Source organism: Vigna umbellata, chromosome 9 (genome assembly GCF_029865625.1).
Source record: "Vigna umbellata cultivar VRB3 chromosome 9, Vumbellata_1.0, whole genome shotgun sequence".
Taxonomy (NCBI): domain Eukaryota; kingdom Viridiplantae; phylum Streptophyta; class Magnoliopsida; order Fabales; family Fabaceae; genus Vigna; species Vigna umbellata.
In genome coordinates this window covers 20,310,557-20,328,101 of record NC_142173.1, presented here as the reverse complement: position 1 = coordinate 20,328,101, position 17,545 = coordinate 20,310,557, and the positions used below count along the sequence as shown (strand labels likewise).

At 39.9% G+C, this 17,545-nt stretch overlaps 2 protein-coding genes across 2 annotated transcripts; one reads left to right on the top strand and one right to left on the bottom strand.

Annotated features, from left to right (window-relative positions):
- Positions 1 to 1,434: 1,434 nt before the first annotated feature.
- Positions 1,435 to 2,461, top strand: LOC148192867 (uncharacterized). The gene is made up of 3 exons (XM_088097962.1): positions 1,435 to 1,707; positions 1,791 to 1,913; positions 1,999 to 2,461. The coding sequence occupies exons 1-3, from the start codon at positions 1,435 to 1,437 to the stop codon at positions 2,419 to 2,421; spliced, it is 819 nt and encodes a 272-aa protein (XP_087954088.1). The 3' UTR covers positions 2,422 to 2,461.
- Positions 2,462 to 4,139: 1,678 nt separating this feature from the next.
- Positions 4,140 to 6,564, bottom strand: LOC148192866 (protein FAR1-RELATED SEQUENCE 5-like). The gene is made up of 2 exons (XM_088098158.1): positions 4,378 to 6,564; positions 4,140 to 4,292 (listed from the first exon to the last, which is right to left on the bottom strand). The coding sequence occupies exons 1-2, from the start codon at positions 6,562 to 6,564 to the stop codon at positions 4,140 to 4,142; spliced, it is 2,340 nt and encodes a 779-aa protein (XP_087954284.1).
- Between the last annotated feature and the right edge of the window lie 10,981 nt (positions 6,565 to 17,545).

Sequence of the window (17,545 nt, the reverse complement as noted above, 5' to 3'; positions counted from 1 at the left end):
TTGGAAGAGAAAAGAATGAGTTATGAGAATGAAAAGAGTGAAAGTGATATTTTGGTGGAGTTGGGTACATGGGATTGATGAAAATAGTGAAGATGAATGGAACTGGTGTCATGGGTGGAAGAAGAGCATGAAATAAGAAGCTTAAAAGTGGGGGATGGAGATGGGCATGGCTTGGTTGATGTAAAAGTGGCAAAGAAAAAGAAAGGTGCTGGAAGAGGACCAAAAACCGTGAAGGAAGAAGCTTGGGATGGTCTTTGAAAGCAAAGAAGAAGAAAAAAAAAATGAAAGAATGGTGGGAAGATGGTTGACGTGAAATGAAGGGGATGAAGTTTGGTGTTGAAAAGTCACATAGAGATAAAACAAATTAGAAGTGTGTTACTGGTAGGGTGCATCAATTAAAAAAAAAGTGGAAGTGTGAGGAGAGGTGGTTACGTAAATGGTGTTGGTGCATGGAATGAAGTGTGTAGCTTTTAGCATTAGAAAAGAGAGTGAAAGTGGTAGATATTGGGAGTGGGGCCACGATAATTGTGGGGAAAGGTGGGTGAAGTAGAGTTTTATGTAAATGCATGGAAAATAAAAGAGAAAGAGGGAAGGAAGAGGGTTTGGTTACGTAAAAGGACCGCGATATTCCAACAACGGATTTTTAACACTATTTTGACAACGCCACGTGTCGCCACCTCATTGGTTCGTTTAAAATATTTTTTTTTAAAACCTATGACCATAACCCTTATTTTGAGTGAAAATCCTAAAATACCCCTTTCCCTTTCTCTGTTCCATTGCAAACGAAGGTCCGTTGTGTTGATAGGTCGAAGGTCGCGTTTCGTCTCGCTTCGTTCCATTTGCATCGTGTTGTCTCCGGCCAGTTTGGTGTCCTGTTATCGTGCGGAATGGCAAGTTCCGGTGACGATTGTCCGACGACTAAGGTAAGTGGTTTTCCATTCCATGTCGTAGCTTGGTTATTCGGTTTGGGCATCTCGTAGCATGGTTATTTGATTTGGGTTAATGTTTGGGGTTCGTATCGTTGGGTTGTGGTGCTTGGGTTATTGGGTTTCGTTGTTTTGATGATTTGATTTTGGTTTATGCAGTTGAGTGTTCGTCACTCTTTTTCGACAAAGTATATATGTACTTTGAACGAACGCTTAACAAAGGAGCATCGATCATTGATTGCGACAACTCCATTTGCTTGGTTTTTAGATGTCAATGTCAATGTTAAAGTAGGTAGAAATATACTGAGTGAGTTATTGGGTAAGTGGGACGACTGTAGTAGTGGTTTTTTAGTTGGGAATAAAGTTTTGAATATAAATGAAAATGATATATATTTAGGGTTGGGACTGAGTACAGATGGTGCAAACATTAACTTAAAGGAAGAGCTGGGCAATAGTGAATGTGTGAAATACATAGGCAAAGGAATTGAATTCAATATACAAAATTCTAATGCGAAAACAAAAGAAGAAGATTCCTTGTTCTCATTTTTGTAGCTTTTACCTCCTGGTAGGGATAAGTGAGATTTTATTTCCAAAACGTAGCGGGAAAGTGTTTCCCGTAATGTTTAATCTTGTTGACAACTTAAGTGCTTTGGGTAGTTATTGTTGGGGTAGTGTAGTTTATCGTTATCTGTTACATAGTTTGTGCAAAGCTTCAAAAGGCTTGAAGAAAGGCAAAGGTATTTCAAACGTTTACGTCGACGGTTGTGTGTACATGCTGCAGGTAATTAATAGTATTTGATGTACTTACTTAAATTGTTATTTGAATTAAGTTTCTTACAAGTTAAGATGATTTATTTGTCTTAGGTATGGTTTTTTGAGCTCTTTGTTCCACCAAAAGGTCCTATTGATAAATTTCCACGAATATTGCATTGGATGAATATAAGTGTTGGAGACAAGTTCGTTAAACGGTGTATGGAGACAGGTTTGGTAAGTTGTTTGTTATCGAAAGTTTTGTTATGTTTTCATATATTGACCAAAGTTGTGTAATGTGTAATGTGTTGTTAAATTTCAGGTTGTTGACGATGTTTATGGTGGTCCTTCAACGAAGGATAAGGAGGAATACAGACCAACACCTAAAAGAAAGGATGCTAAACCAAGAGGAAAGAAGAAACAAAAAAGAATTCGCAGAGAAACTTTTATGCGTGCCTTAGAGGAACAAGAATTTCTAATTGAAGAACTTAAAAGGAGGGTTGGAACTTTGGAGGCACAATTGGCTGAAGAGAAGGCAAGAAGGCAAAACAAAGATGACGTTGGACAAAGTGTGCCTCGTACAGAACCATCTGTGAACACTGGTTTTGTATCCCCTACTGACATTGACGGAAATGAACAACCTTTGAAGACGTATGTTAGGGTTGGATCACGAAGGCGTTACAAGGGAAGAGCACTTAGGACTCCATACACCGGGACCGTAGTGCTTAGAATAAAAAATGAGTGATCTGTGTATTTAGTTGATTGAAAATGTTATTTGGAAAGTAATGAAAATTGTAATCATTGTAAATAGATTAAGATAACAATGTTTAATGTATCCGATTTGGTTCAATGAAATAAAATTTGAGTTTTGGTTTGAATTGGTCTCATATTATATGTATTCAATACCATTGTCGATTTTAGAATGTCGTAATTTTTTTTGTCTCCTAAGTTGCAGGCTTGTTTGTAAGGTGTTGGTGTTTGAGTGGTCATTTTGAGTAACATGTTATGTGATGTGAGGCCAAGGAGTGTGGGGTGAGCCCTCATGAGTTGGAGGAGGAAGCTGTGCAAGGAATGAGTGAGAGTGCTGAAAAAAGGCTCTGGTAATCGTTTACAGCACCCCTGTAAACGATTACCCGAGAGAAAATGAGAATTTGTACAGAAAGTCCAACACAGGTACTCAGTAAAATGAACAGAGGTCACCATTGAGAAAAAAACTGAGTTTTAGGCACTTCTGCACCTGTCTGAGGCTTGTGCAGGTGTTCCAGTGGTGGGAGAGGGTGGATGGTGATGTGATGTGAGGCCAAGGAGTGTGGGGTGACCCCTCATGAGTTGGAGGAGGAAGCTGTGCAAGGAATGAGTGAGAGTGCTGCAAAAAGGCTCTGGTAATCGTTTACAGCACCCCTGTAAACGATTACCCGAGAGAAAATAGGAATTTGTACAGAAAGTCCAACACAGGTACTCAGTCAGATGAACATGGGTCACCATTGGGAAAAAAACTGAGTTTTAGACACTTCTGCACCTGTCTGAGGCTTGTGCATGTGTTCCAGTGGTGGGAGAGGGTGGATGGTGATGTGATGTGAGTCCAAGGAGTGTGGGGTGACCCCTCATGAGTTGGAGGAGGAATCTGTGCAAGGAATGAGTGAGAGTGTTCAAAAAAGGGTCTGGTAATCGTTTACAGCACCCCTGTAAACGATTACCCGAGAGAAAATGGGAATTTGTACAGAAAGTCCAACAGAGGTACTCAGTCAAATGAACAGGGCTCACCATTGGGAAAAAAACTGAGTTTTAGGCACTTCTGCACCTGTGTGAGGCTTGTGCAGGTGTTCCAGTGGTGGGAGAGGGTGGATGGTGATGTGATGTGAGTCCAAGGAGTGTGGGGTGACCCCTCATGAGTTGGAGGAGGAAGCTGTGCAAGGAATGAGTGAGAGTGTTCAAAAAAGGGTCTGGTAATCGTTTACAGCACCCCTGTAAACGATTACCCGAGAGAAAATGGGAATTTGTACAGAAAGTCCAACACAGGTACTCAGTCAGATGAACAGGGGTCACCATTGGGAAAAAAACTGAGTTTTTGGCACTTCTGCACCTGTCTGAGGCTTGTGCATGTGTTCCAGTGGTGGGAGAGGGTGGATGGTGATGTGATGTGAGTCCAAGGAGGGTGGGGAGACCCCTCATGAGTTGGGGGAGCAACTTGTGCAAGGAATGAGTGAGAGTGTTCAAAAAAGGGTCTGGTAATCGTTTACAGCACCCCTGTAAACGATTACCCGAGAGAAAATGGGAATTTGTACAGAAAGTCCAACACAGGTACTCAGTCAGATGAACAGTGGTCACCATTGGGATGTACAGAAATTTCATGGTGTGCTCATATGCATTACATACATTCATTAAAGGAATTTCATGGAAGACCATTTTAACTTTCAAAACCAGAAAAAAGATACAAAATAAGCAGCAAACAAGTTGTATATATCAGTTGATGTTGTTATCGAAATTGTTATGTATAGCTGACAACAACGACATAAATCCAAAATGACCCATTTCGGTATCTTGTGATAGGTGGATAGTGTCCGCTTCAAATTGTTCACGGTGATCACATTCAACAACATTACTTGGTCTTTCGCCCTGAAACAACAAAACTACTAAGTTAAACATAATTGATAGACTAAAAAGTATTTAATAAATATTTTGACCGTAAATAATGACTCACGCATTGTTCGGTGGGTGGTGTTGAAGTGTTTGTCAATGAAGTTGACTTTCTTCTTTTGGTTTTTTTCTCAACAGTGGACTTCAACCTATTTGTGCGTGGACGTCCTTTTCGCTTAACAGTTGCAGGACTGTGTACAAGGACATCAGATGTTCCAACTGGACTAAGTGGTATTGACGTGCATGCACCAGTATCGTATCTTAGTTGGCCTGCATCACTGATGATGTTATTTGTCATGGAAGAATTGAATCCAAATTTTGTACCCAAACAATTAAGTTCTTTTTCCAATTCAGTACTAGCTTCCTCAGACTCACATGCAACTTCAGCAATTTCATAAAAACGTTTGCACAACAGTTTGTATCTTTGCATCCGTGGTTCATTTGTCGAATTACTATACGATGCTGTTATTAGTGTGTGTCTTCTTCGAATGTTTTTGCTCCAGCGCCTCAAAATGTATTGTGAGGGAACCTTGTAAACATCTTCTTGGCCAAATACCAACAGGGAATGGCGACATATAATTCCTCTAAACTCAAACAGGTGGCAAGAGCAAGTGGTTGTCTGTGTGATCGGATCAAATTGAACTTTGTAAAATTTATCCGGTACACGATTACCCTCCCACATTCGTTCCTCTTTTACAGTGTAAGTGTTCCACAAGTCCTCCTTTAAGGTGTCTTTGATGAAACAATTCATCCTTGAACGGAATTCAGTTTGGACCTCCTCAAACTTTGCATGTGTGTATTCCACTTGAAATTGTCTCTCAATTGGTGACTGAGAACCACATGCAATAGTGGTGTTCATGGAGGAGAAGTCGGCTTCTATTTCCTTCTGCGCCTTTACCCTAAGTGCATTGTCGTATTGGACCACAAACTGTTGAAGTGTTGTCGTAGAATTGATAAATCCATCAAAAAAGGCATTCATTCCCTCACTTCTCTGAGTAGTAGACATGCCTGCCCAAAAATCTTTTTTCAAGTAACACGGGACCCATTTATGTCTCTCTTCGTACAAATTACATAGCCATTCATTTTCCTCCAATCCATGTTTGGTAAGTAGTTCCTTCCAACCATTTTCAAATTCTGATGGACAAATACAATCATATATAAGCGCATGTAGTTCGGTTTTGATAACTGGATTATTTCTATACCCGTGCAATTTTTCAGGCAACTTCTTAAGGATGTGCCATAAACACCACCTGTGCCTCGTATGAGGAAACACTTGTTCAATAGCGTTGGCCATTGCTCTGCATTGGTCAGTAATAATACCTTGAGGTGTCTTATTACGCATGCATCTTAGCCAACATTGGAACAACCAGACAAATGAGACAGTGTCTTCCGAAGACAACAATCCACAACCAAGTAAAATCGAGTGTCCATGATGGTTAACTCCAACAAAAGGCGCAAATGGCATGTCGTACTTATTTGTTAAGTAAGTGGTGTCAAAGGAAACAACATCACCGAATTCTTCACATGCAGCACGACTTCTTGCATCAGCCCAAAACACACTACAGATTTTATTCCCTTCATCCAGAGCAATGTCATAGAAGAACTCGTTATTTCTATCTTTCATTGACGAAAAGTGTCGTAGGAGTGCCTGACCATCACCATCCTTACATAAAGATCTTCTGTGTTGGCCAATGTAGTTTCGAGCGTCCCGCTCCACAAAGTCCATGTTTTCATATCCCCCCGCATCGTTCACAATGCTAAGGAAACTCTTATTTAACCTAACTCCAGCATCGTGGTTGACCTGCAACGTGTGTTTTGCATGCATGCTTAACTTTCTATTGGCTGCAAATAGTTTGGAGTTATTTGGACAAAGATCATGGTTGTGGTCCAGAACAACGGTCCTTATAAACCACTTGTCCTCCTTCTTTGCAATGGTTATCCCAGCACCACATTGGTTAATTTGACTTGGAAGTGTTTTTACCACTGGTTTGACCGAAGACACATATTTTCCCTCCCTTGAACAAACTATTCTGAGGTAGTAGACGTTGTTGTCTTTATCTTTTTTAGAAGTTCTAGTCCGCACGCCAAACCCACGTCTAATGGCGTAGTTTGTGTAAAAAGTTTTTGCTTCAACCATTGAGTCAAAACACATATGCACTGTTGGGTCAATCTCCATTAAACTTTCATTGGGCTCATCAACATTGTCATTATAGTCATTCCCTTGATCCCCATCCATTGTGTGCGTTGACATTAAACCCACCTTTAGAGATAAAGCAAATTATATTCACTAATCATAGTTACCCCTATGACCACTGGGAACTACAAAAAAAATGAAAATAAAATCTTTCCGAAGAACTTATTACAACGTACCCTGGTGAAATATGGTGTGCCCTTTAATGAAGCTCAGTGGTCCTAACCAACCTCATCTTCTACATTTAAGTCCACCATAAATGATCCTTATGTGCTTCTCACCAACCCTCCGAACTTCGTTTTGGCCCTTCTCTTTAATGAACACCCGTTCAAGTTGTCTGGAAGTGCTTGGTCAATGGAAATAAGTGTGAACGTTGGATTGTAAAGTTGGTTGTTGACGCAGCTGTGTATTCCCGCCAAAGGTCATATTTTTGCCTTGTCATACACGTCTTTGGTTATCCTGTGAAAGCATGCATTGATGGTTGTCAGCAAAAAGTTTCTTTCTCCTAACCCCCAATCAATGCTTTTCACTTTTAAAGGCTACCCATCAAATCAGACTATCTCCCCACAATTAATGTAACTTCATTTGAATAAGTTAACTTAATGGAAATAGATATAATATTAATATTTTTTTCGTTACATTGATTTCATATAATTTCATCGTTCACGTACTTGTATTTCAAATTCGGGGAGAAACCAATTCTGTTGGCTTGAATCAGGTGACAGTAACCCGTTTACCATTGTTTACTTGTGAGTGACTTCTTTAATCATCCCACTGATGTATCGTCCTTAACCTACAATTTTTATGTGGACAGGAAATTTCTGCATAATCATGGATGCATGGGAAGACCTTGTTTATGATGATGATGTCCTTGAATCGTTTTTGAAAAAATGCGATGCTTCCGCAACGCTTATTCCTGGTCCTGCAGGTAACATCCAAGCAGCTTTCATGAATAGAACGGGAACAGAACAACCGAAATCGACACAAGAATTTGCTCGTGATGTTGCTGACGCAACCTATGAACGAGATTTCAACTCCAATGCTTGGAAATGGGCACAGATGTTTATTGAACACCACGGTACACTCAATCTCATACACGCTTCCAACAACATTATTACCTTTAATACTTGTAATTTGATTTAATATTTTGTTATCATAGGTCTCGTAAAGGATGGAAAATTCGAGAACGTTAACTCCCTCCAAGAGGCAAAATCAGCTGAGGTCCTTCCATTGGTGGTTTGCATATTGAAAGAGTGCAAGCCCAATGGGTTGGGAGATATGCAGTTGACTCTTAAGGACCCAACTGCCACGATGAAGGCTTCCTTGCACAAGAAAGCTCTTGAAGATCCTGAAATTGCAGAAAATATCGCAGTTGGTTCCGTTATCATACTCAATCTTGTAAGCCATCAAATTTGTACTTAACTACCATAATTATTTTATTGGTCTTTAAGTGTTCTTCTTCTTACAAATTCCGTTTGTACATTTAGGTCCACCCCTTCACTGCATTTAGGCAAAACCACTACCTCAATATTACGCATCGCTCTATAGTCAAGGTATTTCCAGCTGAAGTTTGTCCTCCTACAATTGACCTTGTCATGGAGACACCAAAACCTGTCATTCGACTTCCTATGTGGGCAGAGAAGGAACTCAATGTGGATGACCTCCTCCGCAAATTTGTCCGTCCAACTGACCAACCATCAACGTCCAATCAAGCAGACAACCAATAGTGGGTTTAGGATAACTGTAATTTTATATGAACACCGTTATAAGTATTTCATGGATAACTGTAATATTTGAAACGTACAATGTATGATTTTGTTCTGTATGTTGTGTAACTGAATCTCTATTAATGGTGTGTTATAATGAATTTATTTATGTCATACAAAATGGTGCCTAAAAGTCAATTTTGTTACCAATGGTGACCCCTGTTCATCTGACTGAGTACCTGTGTTGGACTTTTTGTACATATTCCAAATTTCTCTCGGGTAATCGTTTACAGGGGTGCTGTAAACGATTACCAGACTCTTTTTTGAACACTCTCACTCATTCCTTGCACAGGTTGCTCCTCCAACTCATGAGGGGTCACCCCACAGTCCTTGGCCTCACATCACATCACCATCCACCCTCTCCCACCACTGGAACACCTGCACATGCCTCAGACAGGTGCAAATTACCATAAAAGTAAATTTTTTTACCAATGGTGACCCCTGTTCACCTGACCGAGTACCTGTGTTGGACTTTCTGTACAAATTCCCAATTTCTGTCGAGTAATCGTTTACAGGGGTGCTGTAAACGATTACCAGACCCTTTTTTGAACACTCTCACTCATTCCTTGCACAGGTTGCTCCTCCAACTCATGAGGGGTCACCCCACAGTCCTTGGCCTCACATCACATCACCATCCACCCTCTCCCACCACTGGAACACCTGCACATGCCTCAGACAGGTGCAGATTAGCATAAAAGTCAGCTTTTTTCCCAATGGTGACCCCTGTTCACCTGACAGAGTACCTGTGTTGGACTTTCTGTACAAATTCCCAATTTCTCTCGGGTAATCGTTTACAGGGGTGCTGTAAACGATTACCAGACTCTTTTTTGAACACTCTCACTCATTCCTTGCACAGGTTGCTCCCCCAACTCATGAGGGGTCTCCCCACCCTCCTTGGACTCACATCACATAACCATCCACCCTCTCCCACCACTCCAACACATGCACAAGCCTCAGACAGGTGCAGAAGTGCCAAAAACTCAGTTTTTTCCCCAATGGTGACCCCTGTTCATCTGACTGAGTACCTGTGTTGGACTTTCTGTACAAATTCCCATTTTCTCTCGGGTAATCGTTTACAGGGGTGCTGTAAACGATTACCAGACCCTTTTTTGAACACTCTCACTCATTCCTTGCACAGCTTCCTCCTCCAACTCATGAGGGGTCACCCCACACTCCTTGGACTCACATCACATCACCATCCACCCTCTCCCACCACTGGAACACATGCACAAGCCTCAGACAGGTGCAGAAGTGTCTAAAACTCAGTTTTTTTCCCAATGGTGACCCCTGTTCATCTGACTGAGTACCTGTGTTGGACTTTCTGTACAAATTCCTATTTTCTCTCGGGTAATCGTTTACAGGGGTGCTGTAAACGATTACCAGAGTCTTTTTTCAGCACTCTCACTCATTCCTTGCACAGCTTCCTCTTCCAACTCATGAGGGGTCACCCCACACTCCTTGGCCTCACATCACATCACCATCCACCCTCTCCCACCACTGGAACACTTGCACAAGCCTCACACAGGTGCAGAAGTGCCTAAAACTAAGTTTTTTTCGCAATGGTGACCCCTGTTCATCTGACTGAGTACCTGTGTTGGACTTTCTGTACAAATTGGCATTTTCTCTCGGGTAATCGTTTACAGGGGTGCTGTAAACGATTACCAGACCCTTTTTTGAACACCCTCACTCATTCCTTGCACAGCTTCCTCCCCCAACTCATGAGGGGTCACCCCACACTCCTTGGACTCACATCACATCACCATCCACCCTCTCCCACCACTGGAACACATGCACAAGCCTCAGACAGGTGCAGAAGTGTCTAAAACTCAGTTTTTTTCCCAATGGTGACCCCTGTTCATCTGACTGAGTACCTGTGTTGGACTTTCTGTACAAATTCCCAGTTTCTCTCGGGTAATCGTTTACAGGGGTGTTGTAAATGATTACCAGAGTCTTTTTTCAGCACTCTCACTCATTCCTTGCACAGCTTCCTCCTCCAACTCATGAGGGATCACCCCACACTCCTTGGCCTCACATGACATCACCATCCACCCTCTCCCACCACTGGAACACCTGCACCAGCCTCAGACAGGTGCAGAAGTGCGAAAAACTCAGTTTTTTTCCCAATGGTGACCCCTGTTCATCTGACTGAGTACCTGTGTTGGACTTTCTGTACAAATTCCCATTTTCTCTCGGGTAATCGTTTACAGGGGTGCTGTAAACGATTACCAGACCCTTTTTTGAACACTCTCACTCATTCCTTGCACAGGTTGCTCCCCCAACTCATGAGGGGTCTCCCCACCCTCTTTGGACTCACATCACATCACCATCCACCCTCTCCCACCACTGGAAGACATGCACAAGCCTCAGACAAGTGCAGAAGTGCCAAAAACTCAGTTTTTTTCCCAATGGTGACCCCTGTTCATCTGACTGAGTACCTGTGTTGGACTTTCTGTACAAATTCCCATTTTCTCTCGGGTAATCGTTTACAAGGGTGCTGTAAACGATTACCAGACCCTTTTTTGAACACTCTCACTCATTCCTTGCACAGCTTCCTCCTCCAACTCATGAGGGGTCACCCCACACTCCTTGGACTCACATCACATCACCATCCACCCTCTCCCACCACTGGAACACATGCACAAGCCTCAGACAGGTGCAGAAGTGCCTAAAACTCAGTTTTTTTGCCAATGGTGACCCCTGTTCATCTGACTGAGTACCTGTGTTGGACTTTCTGTACAAATTCCCATTTTCTCTCGGGTAATCGTTTACAGGGGTGCTGTAAACGATTACCAGACCCTTTTTTCAACACTCTCACTCATTCCTTGCACAGGTTCCTCCCCCAACTCATCACGGGTCACTCCACGCTTTGATAGCTGACGGCTTGAGCTAAATCCGGAAACGACGAGAAATCTGGATTCGATCGAGATGAAAATCCGAGAAACAGCGGAAGAACCAAATTTACTCGAGAACCCTAGGATTTGGAGTCGAAGATGAACAGCCATGAACAAACCATAGATTCGAGGTTTGTTCGGTTGAAAACTTAGGGTTTGAAGCGGAAGCAGATTTGAAGGATGGAGAAGAAGATCTGACCGATGGAACTGAAGGAAATCTGAGAAATAACCTAGAGGCGGAAGAAAACCTAGGCTCCTGATGATGTTCGGTGAAGGTTCAGCGATGATGAGGATGAGGTTGTGGTTGAAGAGCTTTCGAGAGAGAAAACTTAGGTGCGGACGCGAACTGAGGATATGGAATCGATGCTGATGGTATCTCGTGATGAAAAAGGTACGCGTGGCAGTAGACCTGATGAAAGCCACGAGGAAGCTAGCAATTGGTGAAACTGGCGTGATATGATGCTACGGAGGAGAGAGATTCGGATAATGGAAAATGAGAGAATGATAACGTGAGATGGAAGGTGGCTAGAGGAGATCCTTTGGGATTCTCTACCCTTGACTTTCAAGGGAATTAAATTCTGGAGTTCTCTCTACAGAAAGTTTAATTCATTATTCTCAAAAGTACCTTACAAGAGGTGGTGGCATGTCTATATATAGGACTAAAAGTCCCTCCTATCTAGCACATGCCTAACACCTTTTACACATGTTTTTAATAAAAGTAAAAGAAATACTATACTAAACTAATTGGCCTTGGGCCCCGTGTATCATCCCCTCCCCCTTGGAAAGGATTTGTCCTCAAATCTGATGGTGCTTTTGAAGACTTATTTTTGTTAGCTTCATAAGGGTTCCTCCTGGGTCAAATATCCATCTGCAATAAGCATCAAACATATCTCTAATGAGTTTTCTTTGACCCAATAAAATATATAAAATAATATGTGTAGAAGAAGGGTTCCAAATTTTGAAATTTTTAATTTTATTATAACAAAGAAACCTTTCTTCATTTGAAATTTTATTTGTATCTTGAGTTATTGGTAACCATAAAGGTAACCATAACCCACGTTGGAACTTTGCATGTGTTGAAAGTGATAACATTTTTAAGGATGGAGTGGTCAATTCTTTGAAAGAAAAGTGAAATTTTGAAATTTCAAATATAAATGGAGAAAAGTGATAGGATAGAAAACCTCCCCTTAAGAGTCTAGCTTCTAGGATAGGAGGAGATGTGACCCTTAGTTGCTTTTTCTTTTCTTCCATTTCTATTCTTTCAACTTCTTCCTTTTCTCTTCTTTGTGCTTCTTTTCTCTCTTTCTCTCTTCTTTTCTCTTCTTCGCTTCTTTCTCTTCTTTCTCTTTCTTCTTCGTCCCTTCTTTCTTGCTCTCTTCTTTTCTCTTCTTCTCTTCTCTCTCTTCTCTCTTTTTCTTCCTCTTCTCTTCTATTTCGTTCTTCCTCTTCTCTTCTTTCTTTTTCTCTTTTTAATCTCTCAATTCTATATTTGCTTGTCTCTTCCCATAGCCTCTTAAGTTTTTCTAGAAACTCACTTTCCCTACGAGAGAACCCACTTAAATTTTGAATGAATGACTCACCTTCTCTAATAAGCTCTCTCATAAGTTCTAAGTTTCTTTCAATTTCTCGAGGCACAAACTTTCTTCTCATACAAGCTTTCAATTCATTCCAATCATAAATGGGATATTTTCTACCTATCTTAACATGATATTGCCTATCATCCCACCACTCTCTTGCATGCTTTTTAAAACTAGAAGTGTAAAGATTAAGAATATAAGATTCATCATCTTTAGAATAGAAGGATTCATATTTACTTTTTCTCACCATGAATGAATGCATGTCATTAATTTCCTTTTCCCAAGCTAGGTATGTTAATGCACCAATATCATCACCAAAGAATGGAATATTTTCACTAGCTTTTTTATACAAATCATCTTCAATCCTATCAAATTCATAAGATGAACAAGACTTCCTTCTAGCTTTATCATGTTCTCTTTTGATTTCTTTGTAACTAAGTTGCTTATCAAAATTAAAATTCCTAGAAGACCTATATGGATAACAAGACATCTTTGTTTCTAAAAGTTTTCTAGTGTAAAAGATATACAAGATTCACACTTAGACAAGTCCCAGGTAAGAGAGGTGAGTCATGAAGACTGCTTAAGTACCAAGTCTTACCTTGCCAGAAATGTCTTAGGTTACTACTAGTTACCCTTTAAACTAAAATCACTTTTAAAATCAAAGGACACAACTCACAAACAATCACAACAATTAAACACTAATAAATGAGACTTTGCGGACTCTAATGTGACAAGGCTTAGAGTTTAATCCCTTTTAGCCTAAAATCACCCTAAACGTAAGACACTAAAAATTAAACACAAACAAGAAAAGTTTTGCCAAGAGTTGAAAGAGCACCAAGGACTCTTCCAAGACACTTGGACTTTGAATGGCCTTTTACACTGATATTAAAAGAAAGCTAACACAAAAACCTATTACACATAAAATGAAGAAAACAATTTACAAAAGATTCAAACAGCTGTCACGTCTGGTCTGGTTCAGCTACAATCCACTTTTGGATGCCAGTCCTTGTGCCAAAAATACGTACACTCCTATTGCTTCAATTTCTTGTTGCGGGATAACTTGGGCAATCTAGCTTCTGGTCAATCCTATAATCACAAATGCACAAAAACTGTTGTGAGTATTCACTTGGTTAAAACAGATTGTAAAAGAAGATATAGGGCAGTAAGAACTTCCCTTTCTCTTGGCTGCACAAGCTTTCCAAGCTTTCCACTCAGAATTATGCTGCTGTTCAATTAAACTCACTTTAGTTCAAAGCTTCCACATGAAGTGCTTAAACTAAACTCTCAAACTGTTCCAAGTATTCTGCACAGTTAAATTTCAACCAAAATCAGCAGGATATTCATTCAATATTATCACTTACATCACTTACAAGCTAAAACAGAATAGCAATTCACAACAAAGGTAAGTTAGACAACTTCCCTATTTGAATGGTTGTTTCTAGCCTGTTTCAAGATCCACACTGAAGTGTTCCTGCTACTGTTTCTTCAATAATATTCTGCTCAACTAATGATTCATTCACATCAGCTCTGCACACCTAAATCTCAACAGAATCCAGCAACAGAATCCAGCACAGTGAATTAAATCAGATTGGATGTAATTCAATGCAGAAAATAACCACCTAATTAATTCAACCACCAAGTCAGAACTGGAATTTAGGTGCTTTAATCACTTGTGAAAACTGGTTGATACATTGGTAATTAAAACAGATTGATACACAACTGATTATGACTAGAGCAGCCTTTTCAACAATTCAATGAATTACACTGGACAGAAACAATGGACCAAACCAGTCAAGAATAATGTCCTAAACTAATTCAGAAATCAGTGGACCATGCTAATCAAATCAATGGACAGAGTATTGTGAGGCAAATCAGAAATTGGCAGTTTTAAAACAGTGTTCTTGCAATTCCAGAAATGATCATAAAACAATCAGCACATTATTTGCAATTCCTATGCATCTACCAAGTCCCATAGGTCTTTATTAAATCAGAAGCAACATTCAACATGCCCAATTAAACCATAAAATCAACAATTCACTTTCAAAACAGTGAGTATATCAATGAATTCAGCAAGCAATGTTTGAAACTAAAATGAGTGCAATGACAGTTTAACATTCACAAGCACAAATAGCATCACCAGGCAATAAGTAATCAACTGAAAATAACAGTGATTGCAGTTGAAATAAAGCACAGCTGATCCAATGTAATTACTCCAATTTCTTTTCCTGCACAATAAACACAGTCAACAAATGGTTAATTGAAACTGAACTCTCATGCAAATGCCAACGAATTTAGGCTAAATTAGCCTTACAAAGCTCACAGCACTGAGGTTTCTCTTTAAAAATTTAAAACACTCAAATGAAAAGTTTAAAAGAGAAATTTTCAGTCTAGGCCAGAGAATCCTGTGGATCACTACCACCTAATATGCTACCATTCACACTTACCTTCTTTCAAATCCCAAAAACCAGAATGGAATCAGATTTCTCAATCAGGAAAATGGCTAAGATAAACAAGGTAATGGAATGACAAAAATAGCAGAGCAACTGACTTGAGATCAGATTAATAAAGCAAATAAAAGATCCAATTATGATTCAGCAGAACATGATTAACATGTGAGAGACAAAACTAGATAACCAACAAATGACAAGCAAGAAACAAAGCTTTTGATCAAAGTGAGCACTCAAATGGAACTTAATGAATAGAGCTAGAACAGATTTTTAAAGCAAGAAAATCAAAACCCACAGCAAGTTGAAACTGAATTCACATGCAGCGTACAGAACTGAATTTTCAAAACTGTTAAATGGAATGCCACAAAGAAACCAGTGTATATGTTTAAATCTGAAATCTGTTTTGAAATTGGTTTCAACTGGATTGTACAGGTCTGAAAAGCTTTTTACATTGAATATATCATATTCATCTTTCTGTATATTTTTTTTTATCACAGATCCTTGCTATTGCTACAATCCAGTCCTCTTGAAATGATCTAATTCACAAGAAAATTCAGCACTGCAGTTCCAACTTGTACAAAAAATTTGAACTTAAAATTTGGGGTTTCAAAGGTGAAATTGCACAAAGGCTGATATAACTCGAATTAAGCTATTGCATCATGTTTGAAATATCAAAACAACTTGTTTTGCTCTGAAGTTGGATGCAGAAAGTAGTAATTCGAAAATTGAACTTGCAATAGCCAATTATGCAATCAAACAGCTCAACTACACCACCAGTTTTAAGTTTTATGGAGTCAATTGACAAATTATTGATGAAAATGACTTTAAAACAGCAATTTGAAGCTTAAACACGACACAAGGAAGTTAATGCAAGATTTCCAGCATGATCTATATGTCAGAACAGATTTTAAAACAAAAAAACTAGACTCAAACAAGATAATGCAGATCGGTCAACTGCAACTTTGATACTATTGGAGTGTTCACAAGATGCCACCAAGCTATTTGCTTCAGCAATTAATGGCTTAAGTGGTGTGCACCTGATACTAACTCATTCAATCATTTTATCACCAAAATAATATGTATTGGCCATGACAATAAACGCAAATCAAAATACACATCAACAGTACGTTAAATCTGAGATTACGGTCACTTTTGCATGCACCCGAGCTCACAATGAAGGTATCATAGCTCATATGGTGTATAGCCACTGATCATATATTCCAGAATCTCAGAAAAAACTCAACACAGCTTTGAACACAAAATTTATGACATTTTAAGCAATTAAACATGACTGTAAACATGACAGAATATGATTCATCAATGAAAATGACTCAACAAAAATTTGGACCGATTAAGATGATGAAAGACACAACCAAAACAAGGTTAGCATACAAGAAATGACTCAAGCAGAAACCTAATGAACAGATCAAGACCAAAAACACATGAATCAACACAAGACAGAGAAGGAATCATAATGAACAACACGAATATTGAAGAGATTCAACACGAATGAATAAGATCAAGACAGAATCGAAACAACTCGTGAATTTCATAACAACGCAAGAAACTTAAACTCAGATCAGAGACGCGAATCAATGGAGAGATACTTAGCTTTCGAAGCGCGGAGAACCTGAGCTCTGATTACCACTTGATAGCTGACGGCTTGAGCTAAATCCGGAAACGACGAGAAATCTGGATTCGATCGAGATGAAAATCCGAGAAACAGCGGAAGAACCAAATTTACTCGAGAACCCTAGGATTTGGAGTCGAAGATGAACAGCCATGAACAAACCATAGATTCGAGGTTTGTTCGGTTGAAAACTTAGGGTTTGAAGCGGAAGCAGATTTGAAGGATGGAGAAGAAGATCTGACCGATGGAACTGAAGGAAATCTGAGAAATAACCTAGAGGCGGAAGAAAACCTAGGCTCCTGATGATGTTCGGTGAAGGTTCAGCGATGATGAGGATGAGGTTGTGGTTGAAGAGCTTTCGAGAGAGAAAACTTAGGTGCGGACGCGAACTGAGGATATGGAATCGATGCTGATGGTATCTCGTGATGAAAAAGGTACGCGTGGCAGTAGACCTGATGAAAGCCACGAGGAAGCTAGCAATTGGTGAAACTGGCGTGATATGATGCTACGGAGGAGAGAGATTCGGATAATGGAAAATGAGAGAATGATAACGTGAGATGGAAGGTGGCTAGAGGAGATCCTTTGGGATTCTCTACCCTTGACTTTCAAGGGAATTAAATTCTGGAGTTCTCTCTACAGAAAGTTTAATTCATTATTCTCAAAAGTACCTTACAAGAGGTGGTGGCATGTCTATATATAGGACTAAAAGTCCCTCCTATCTAGCACATGC

What these genes read in the sequence shown, in the direction of transcription:
- LOC148192867 (XM_088097962.1), top strand. Translation starts at nt 1,435, where the DNA reads ATGCGAAAACAAAAGAAGAAGATTCCTTGTTCTCATTTTTGTAGCTTT. An exon ending in GTTGTGTGTACATGCTGCAG is followed by an intron (nt 1,708 to 1,790) that starts GTAATTAATAGT and finishes TATTTGTCTTAG; the next exon opens with GTATGGTTTTTTGAGCTCTT. An exon ending in GGTGTATGGAGACAGGTTTG is followed by an intron (nt 1,914 to 1,998) that starts GTAAGTTGTTTG and finishes GTTAAATTTCAG; the next exon opens with GTTGTTGACGATGTTTATGG.
- LOC148192866 (XM_088098158.1), bottom strand. Translation starts at nt 6,564, where the DNA reads ATGTCAACGCACACAATGGATGGGGATCAAGGGAATGACTATAATGAC. An exon ending in CACCACCCACCGAACAATGC is followed by an intron (nt 4,293 to 4,377) that starts GTGAGTCATTAT and finishes TTGTTGTTTCAG; the next exon opens with GGCGAAAGACCAAGTAATGT.